Raw genomic sequence first — 8,792 nt, 5'->3', positions numbered from 1 at the left:
CCGTCGCCTGGTGTATGGATCGGAGGTGGCTGGCCTCACGTCCTCCTGCTATCTCAGCTGCCACCAGCCAAACCCCCTGACCCATTCTGGTTTCCTGACAGATCTGCAGGCTCCTCCCCAGGCCTGAACCCGGGCCAGCAGGCCTCTCTCATTCAAGCCTTCCACCCCAGCGGAGGGAGGCTGGCGAGGACCGGACCAGGGGTAAAGCAGCAGGGAAGGTGGGCAGCCTCAGGCCTTGGCCGGAGCCTCAGACACGCCCTGGGCTGTGAGCTCAGCCAGCACGTTGTCTAGATAGCTGGCATCCGGGTAGCCGTGGCCCGTGAGGTTGGACCCAAACTCGGTCTTGTGGTGGATCTCGTTCCACACCACGGTGTCTGACTCGCCGGTCGTGTTGGACGTGCCGATGGTGAAGATGAGTCTCCGCTCCCACGCGGTGATGAGCAACCTCAGAACCTGGAAGGCAGCGTGGGGCGTGATCACGGGCAGCCCCGCCCAGGGGGCGTGACAACAGGCAACTAATCAGAGGCAGGGCTACTCGGCGCCGCCCAGGGGGTGTGGCAAAAACAGCACCGCCCACGGGAGGGCGGGGTCATTTAAACTCCACCCAGGGATTGGTCAGAGTCCCACCCCCAGGGTGTGGTTCTTGAGCTCAGCCCAGGGGCGTGGTCACAAGGTCCCACCCACCACGGGCGTGTCTCTTGAGCTCAGCCCAGGACACTTGCAGCTTGCATTCAGCCCTGCCCACTTTTTGACTGTCAACACTTCACTAAAAGGATCCCTGGTGGCGCACTGGTCACACTTATGCTGATCACCAAAAGGTCTGGAGTTTGAACCTACCCAGCAGCTCAGTGAGAGAAAAGACCTGATCCCACAAAGATTACAGGCTGGGGAACCCTACAGGGCATTTCTATTCTGTCCTAGAGACTTGATGTGAGTCAGAAATGACTTGATGACACATTGGGACTGACTGCCACTGAATTGCATCCTGTCCCTGGCAGAATCAAGTGCATGAATAAGGTTTTCCAAGGCCGTTGTTTTACTTGTGAAGCAGATCACCAGACCTTTCTTCTGAGGCACTTTAGGGCAAACTGCAGCCTCTGAATGGTATACCAGCATTAGCTATGTGCATCTCCTAAGCACTGAAGAATCCCCTCCTTGCGCTGCCTAGCTCAGCCACTTCCTCCCGTTTGCATTCTCTGGGCAATTGTTGGTCTGAGGCCCCCTCAGTAAAAGCTCTTTCCACATTTTCTGCCCAGATCTTCGGGGAAGGAAGGGAGACTCTTACACTGGTACCCTCAAGTATGTTTGGTCTGGCCATCGCACTGCATTACAAAGACACAACCTGGAGATTCTGCATGAAAATCCAGCTTTCTGGCTCCTCTTGAGACACAGATAAAAAGTAGCCACTCTACGGAGGGGTCAAGAGCCTGGATGCCTGGAGTTTAAATGTCAGCTCCACCACTTCCTGACTGTGTGACCCCAGGCAGGCTGCTCGTCCCATCTGGGGCTTTGTACTTATGTCTGTAATCACTGATGGCTATGGAGTTGGAAATGACTCACAGCTGACCCTTCAGGGAGTTTTCAGAGGCTGTAAATCACCTGGGAGGAGAATGCCCATCTTTCTCCCTTTGAACTGCTGGTGGATCTGAACTGCCAGTCAGGTACCAACTTTGGAGTTAACCCTTCGGAGTTAGAATTCTCTCACCTCAGCAGGTGGTAATGGAGAGGAGGGTGCCTGATAAGGTTAAGGGGTTGTGTCACTGAAGCGGAGATATGTGAGGGCAGAAATTGAGGACCAAGGGGTCCCAGCAGCACCACCACCGAACCCAGGACACCCACCTTCCGGCCCTTCTCATTGTTGGGCAGGTAACAGTGCCGCGGGAAACCTCTTGCCGTAAACTTCTTGCCTGGGTTGGGGTGCTCGGGTCCCTGTGTGAAGAGGACACCCCGTGAGGTCCACAGCTGGATTGAGGAGGTGGGAGGTGGATGTCTGAGCTGAGCAGGAGCTCACCTGGATGCCTGTGGGGATGTCGTAGACAATCCGGATGGTCTGGGTGTCTGCGAAGCCAGGCAGCGAGTGGGGGATGAGGTGGAACTCCATCTTCCCGGGTGGCTGGGTCCCTGTCTTTTCCCCGTAGATAGCCTTGCATGTGGGGCACTGCAGGCTGCCGTCCTGGGAGCGGGGGATGAGGACACACTCAGGCCCTGCTCCATCCTACTCACATCTCTCAACAAGCCCAAGTTCCACCCCTGGAGTTCAGGCCCCGCCCTCCCCGCTCATGCCACGCCCCCACCAGATCAAGCCCTGTCCCTGATTGCCCAAGCCCCGCCCATCCCACTCATGACCCACCTCACTATAACAAAGCCCCGCCCACCTAGTTCATGCCCCGCCCCTGAAGCTCAAGACATACTCCACCCCCCCACCAGATCAAGCCCTGTCTGATTGCCCAAGCCCCGCCCACCCCATTCATGCCTTGCCCCTGAAGCACAAGTCACGCTCCGCCCACCTAGCTCATGCCCCGCCCCTGAAGCTCAAGTTATACCCTGTCCCCAGGGATCAAGCCCTGTCCCTGATTGCCCAAGCTTCGCCCACCCTTGCTTATGCCCTGCCCCTGAAGAGCAAGTCTTGCCCCACTCCACTCATGCCCCACCAGAGCAAGCCCTGTCCCTGATAGTGCAAGCTCCGCCCCACCCCATGTATGTCCCGCCCCTGCATCTTAAGCTCCGCCCCATCCTGCTTATGCCCCCACCCTCACCAGCTCAAGCCCTGCCCCTGCCACCCATCACACCTTGTTGCCATTGGAATACATCGCCACGAGGCACAGCAGGTGGTACATGTGGCCACAGCGGCCCAGGCGGCCCACCAGTTCGGGCCGCACGCCCTTGTGTCTCAGCACACCCTCATAGCCTGAAGCTGTGACCAGTCTCTCCATGCAGATGGTGCAGTCCTGTGGGTGAGGATGGAGATGGAGCCGACACCCTTGGTCATCATGGGACTGGGTTTCTGTGTTCCCAGCCAAGGACAGTAGATTCCGCCGTCCCTCATTTGTCAAAGGGAGAAGAATCCACCGTCCTCATCTCAATTCTGCCTTACAGTGATCCCAAAGGACGGCATAAACGATCCCAGCGTCTATTGGAACGTAATAGTCACAGAAGCTGACTGCCACAGCTTTCCTACGACCCTGGGTTGGGTTCGAATCGTTGCCCTGATGGTGAGCCGTCCAGGCTTAACCACTCTACCAATGGGGCTCCTTACAGGGAGAAGAGGCTTTCCCCACATCCTGAACAAGAACATATGGCAGGGGAATGGCTCTCTGACATGGCTCTCTGACACCCTACCACCCTCCAGATGGACTCAAGACTTCAATATTGGGAACAAAACTTGATACTATTTGATAAAATACGAGTGACAGTACTGCGACCACAGAATAGAGAAGAATGTCAGACATGACACAAAATCATTAGACATCAAACAGATAAATATTATATGAAACCTAAGCACGTATGTTCATCGAAAGACATCTTACAGAAAGGCAAAGGGCTGTGACTATTTACAGAAGCAGACTGTTACATCTTTCTGCCCCAAAGCAGCTGGTGGGTTAGAACTGTTGGCTATTTTAACCACAATGCCCCCTTAGGGCCCTTTGTCAACACACTGAAAACCCCCAAAACAAAACCAGGTGCCACGAGCTGATTCCAGTTCACGGTGACCTCATGCGCACGGGAGCAGAAATGGCCTCCCCAAGGCTTTCACAAGGGCTGTCACTTTTAGAAAGTAGATTGCCAGGCCTTTCTTGTGAGGCATCTCTAAGTGGAGTCCAACCGCCAACGGAATTTTGAATCACTGGACAGAGGTGGGGGCTGGGCTGCAGCTGCCACCTTGGCCCCGCCCTCCCACGCTCACCTCATCAGGTGGGTTCTTCACTTTCTGCATGTACCTTCGAACCACGTCCTCCGGGTTCTTACCTGTAGGGACAGAGGGGGATGGGCTTGATTCAAGACAGGGTCAGAATCAGGTGAGGCTAGGGGCGGTAGGGGTCAGACTTGGCAAGGGTGTGTGTGTGTGATGACTGGATATTTGACAGAATATCCTCTAGTGGAAGTTGATGGGGTTTGAATATTGGAAGAGGCATGAGAAGGGTGAACTGGACTTGGAAAGGTGTGAGGTTCTCGGATCAGATGTCAGGCAAGGGAGGCCTACTCTTTTTGAGGTGCTTCTTCTTGGTCTTGCGACACACTCCGGGTACACCGGGTACAGGCTTGACATCACTCTTGCTCACAGGTGGTGGGTGCAGGATGGGCTTGGGGGCCCGTGTCAGGCACACAGGCAGCCCAGCCGCACACAGCAGAATCCCTGTCATCCCTGGAGGAGGCGGAGCATCAGGGAGGAGTAGGTAGTGGGCCACGCCCACAGTGACCACGCCCCTTCTATTATTTGGACTGACCAGGTTCTTCCACTAGGCCCCGCCCACCTGGTCATGCCTCAAAATCCCAAGGCACTCTGTATATATGCTAGCAGATGGTGAGAGAGGGACCTCCCTGGGTCTGCCCACCAGCCCCAGGGTCCCACCCCCTGGTTGCAGGAGGCCCAATGGCAGGGTGCCTTTTCTCCAGGCCACACCCACTACGTGGAGTCCTGAGATGACAGATGGGCTGCCTCCTTCTGGACTCACCCATCCCCTGGTGGACCTCACCTGCCAGTGCTGGGTGGACTGGCCCAGTCCCATTCAAGTTCTTCACTGGTAGCGCGGGGACCCTGCGGGAAGAAAAGGGGCCCAGCTGGATTCTAGTCCCCAGGCCAGGAGTTCAGGGGATTCAGGTTGACCCTGTTGTGGCTCCTGCTGTGATGCTGGTCACATCTTGACCCCTTTGTGTCAGTTTCTGTCATCTAGGACAATCATCAGGGAGGACCAGCAGCGTCTCTGGACGCTGCGCCCTGATCCGGGTGCCGATCCTTCATGTCCCCACACAGGTCCTCGGCAGGTAGAGGCTTGTCTCCAAACAGCTTCTCACCTCTCTCATGGTCACTAGACCCCCAACCCACAGCCATCCGGTGAATCCTGAGTCGTGGTGACCTTAAGGGATGGAGCAGAACCACACCTCCAGTAAGGTGTTTAGGCTGTAAATCTTTACTGAGGCAGACTGCTTCATTTTTCTCTCGCTGAGCATCTGGGGGATTTGAACTGCCAACCTTTCAGTGAGCTGTGCCATGCTGAACCCACTACCCAAAAGGTTCCAGACAAGTTGGACTCAGGGAATAAATAAATTAGGAAACCCTTCACTATCCCTCTGTCAAGGATTCACAACACACCTCAGGATATTAAAGGCCCTGACAAGTCCTGCAAATGGAAAAATGGTTAATTCAGGTTTTCCAATGCCATTTAATGATTAAATATTCCCCTCCCATACACACACACATGTGGGATATCTCCTGATGTCAGTTCCTGTGACTAAGTCATTGTCGGTCTTCAAATTAAGAGCCATGGATGAAATCCTCCTTTTCTGTCACCCCCACTCCCCCTTAATGCTTTCCTATCTCAGCTCAACCCCCAGGAAATGGGGAGATTTGGAGTGTGACATTTCACCTCTAGAAAGCCTGTTTCCCCACCTGTAAAATGCACGACTCTGTACAACAGAACTAAACGATGCCCCGTGTGACGGTCCTGGAACGACCCTCACAATCTCCGCGGCACCGAAGCCTACTGCTGCCTCCACTGCATCGATCTATCTTGTGGAGTGTCTTCCTGTCTTTTCTGACCCTCTGCTTTTCAAGCATGATGACCCTTCTCTAGGACTGGTTCCCCCTGGTAACGTGCTCAAAGTATGTGAGCTCCAGTCTCAACCATCCTTGCGTCTAAAGGAGCACTCTGGCTGCACTTCTTGCAAAACAGATTGGTTTGTTCTTTTGGCAGTCCAGGGCACATTAAATATTCTTTGCCAACACCACAACCCAAAAGGCATCAATTCCCCTTCAGTTTTTCTTATTCAAATTGAAAGCAAGACAAGCATCTCCTTGTTTGCTGTGCAGATTCAATGATCCGATGACACTCTGCGTGTGAAGGACCCAGGGCAGTCCCAGAACCTGACATATAGATTCTAATACTATGAGCCATTATTGCTGTCTTCAGCATCATCAGGGTGTAACCTGACTGCCTGGGTGATTTCATCTCTGGGCCTCTGCCTACTAAATCAGGGTGTGACTGCTCTCCAGTCTGGGGAGGAAACCATGAAAGTACTGCAGTGAAAACCCTGATTCTCAGATTTTTTTTCTCTGCACAATGGGCATACTAAAACCTCCCCATAGGGTTGTTGAGAGGACTTAAAGAGAAGCGTGCTGGGATTGTCTTGACCAAGCAGTCACCATGTCAGTGCTTGGTTACTTGAGTGAATGGGGAGGGGGTGTCTCACTGCTGATGGGAATGGGGTCAAGGATGGATAGGATTCGTTGATGGGGAGTGTCAGGAAATTCATACTCAGAAGGGGCTGGAGGATGGGGAAGGGGCTCTTATGGTTCCCTTAGCCTGCCTGCTGAGGTCTGAGCTCTACCAGCATTGCCCTGGTCACCTGCCAGGCAGGCACAGGTGTCACCAGAGAGCTTGGCTGGCAAATGTCTACAAGCAAATGGCACCCTTGGCAGGTGTGGGTGCAGACACACACACTCATAACCACCAGGCACCAGAAATGCCCTGGGACTTTGACATGAAGAGTATCACTGGTCACTAAATATGCAAACATAAGGAAATGCTGTGTCACCGCCAGATGCACACCTATACAAACACACACACAAACACACACACACCAGGGAACAGACACAGACCTCCCTGGGGGACACATCACATACTCATGTGCACAGATTCAGAGACACACTCTGCATACACAGACACCCTCAGCAAACACAATACCACACGTGTATATGTATAAGCACAAGAAAGGAAGACCCTCAATGAGATAGATAGATAGATAGATAGATAGATAGATAGATAGATAGATAGATAAATAGATGGATTGATTCAGTCACTGGGGTAATGGGGGTAGGTGTGTCAGAGACAATAAGGTTGCCACAAGATAGAGCAGGGTTTATGGTTGCTGTAAAGTATATAGTATATAGGGTCACTCTCAGTCCCAAGTGACTCAAAGGCACATAACAATAACAACATATGTATAAAACACACAATATAGACATATTTACACACACCCAGGGAACATGCATTACCGGGCGAATTTATTACACACATGTCATGTGCACACAGTCATGTACACACCAGGAGAACATCATAAGTACACATGCACAACATTATAAGGACACCTTACAAGGAGTCATTTTCTACACAGGTACACACTCAGATAAGCAAGCAAACAGATCAGAGCACATGCCATGCATACATACACACACAGTGAACACCTTCGCTCCCCCACGACAGGCACAGATTCACCCATAACCACAGGTGAGAAAACCACGCACTCCCAAGAACACACACTTCTCTGCTCATACTTTATACCCCCTAAGTGTCTCCCATTCTCTGCCCTTCCAACAACTCTGTGAGTGAGGTGTCAGTATCCCCAGTTTACAGATCAGGAAACTGAGACTTGGAGAGGCTAAGTGACTTGCTCAAGATTGTAACTGCAATTATGGCTGTGCTAAAAACACCCTTATGTAGTCACAAAGGAATCTTGGTGGCTCAAGAGTTGAGAGCTTGGCTGCCAGCAGAAAGGGCAGGAGTTTGAACTCACAGCCATTTAGAGGCAGAAGAGACCTCCCATTAAATGGGAGTGATCTGTTCCCATAAACATTACAGCCCAGGAAACCCTCCAGGCCAGTTCTAGTCAATCACATGGTGGTGTTATGAACAGGAATAATTACAACGGCACAAAACCACTGCAATGGAGAAACACTGGTTTCCTTATAATATCTAGGTGTCTTTCCACTTCCTTCCTTCCTGTCTGTTTCATGGGAAGAAAACAACTCTCCTCCCTCTCCAGGGCTGTCTGTAAAACAGGTAGGAAGGAAAATATTTATCACTCATACCATTATTCTATTTCACCTACCACGGCAGACATCACTAATCAATTACCGCATTCTCTCAAGCTGAGCAGAATCCTCAACAGAACTCTCCAGGTAGCTGTTACTCATTGATAAAACAAGATTACTGCCTGGGGCCTCATGGAATTATTGAGTGGTGTCAGGGGAGTGGACCATGTCGGGTGATAGTCAGAGGGGGCTGAAACCAAAATGACTGTCTATACAATTTCTGTGCTGTGTTTCAGCATAAATGAGTTAGTTACCAGGGAGTTCTGGTGGCTTAGTGGTAAAGGATTGTGGTTTGAATCCACCAGCTGCTCTGAAGGAGAAAGATGGGTCAGCTCTTCCCGTGCAGTTTACTGCCTCTGAAAACCCTTTTTTTTTGTTAGCCTAGTTTACAAGTGTCAATATACCTATATGGCTAAAACTCGATGCTAATTTACTTTTTGACCCGTTATGTGGCTCCAGGGAGAACTGTCATTATCACCCAATAACAATGGCATTTTCTCATCACATGATTTTTCATCATCAACCAAGGAAAACAACACTTCTCATCACATGGTTTATCATCATTACCCAATGACAACAATGCTCTCATTGGAAGGTTTCTCATCATCACCCAATGACAACAATGCTCTCATCAGATGGTTTCTCACCATCACCCAATGACAACAACGCTTCTCATCATCACCCAATGACAACAATGCTTCTCATCATCACCCAATGACAGCAATGCTCTCATTGGATGGTTTCTCATCATCACCCAATGACA

At 51.6% G+C, this 8,792-nt stretch overlaps 1 protein-coding gene across 1 annotated transcript in view; it reads right to left on the bottom strand.

Moving 5' to 3' along the window:
* Nucleotides 1-228: 228 nt before the first annotated feature.
* Nucleotides 229-8,792, bottom strand: part of DTX1 (deltex 1, E3 ubiquitin ligase) — a 47,213-nt gene continuing 38,649 nt past the window's right edge. The window contains exons 3-9 of the mRNA XM_006900984.1: nt 4,695-4,756; nt 4,202-4,363; nt 3,905-3,966; nt 2,790-2,948; nt 2,012-2,173; nt 1,840-1,929; nt 229-453 (exon numbers count right to left, since the gene is read on the bottom strand). Coding sequence (XP_006901046.1) covers nt 229-453; nt 1,840-1,929; nt 2,012-2,173; nt 2,790-2,948; nt 3,905-3,966; nt 4,202-4,363; nt 4,695-4,756 — 922 coding nt within the window. The remainder of the gene's footprint in view (nt 454-1,839; nt 1,930-2,011; nt 2,174-2,789; nt 2,949-3,904; nt 3,967-4,201; nt 4,364-4,694; nt 4,757-8,792) is intronic.

The sequence above is a fragment of the Elephantulus edwardii genome, unplaced genomic scaffold (genome assembly GCF_000299155.1).
Source record: "Elephantulus edwardii isolate Elephantulus edwardi_28Jun2011 unplaced genomic scaffold, EleEdw1.0 scaffold00304, whole genome shotgun sequence".
NCBI lineage: Eukaryota > Metazoa > Chordata > Mammalia > Macroscelidea > Macroscelididae > Elephantulus > Elephantulus edwardii.
This window is presented reverse-complemented; position numbering and strand designations above follow the sequence as displayed.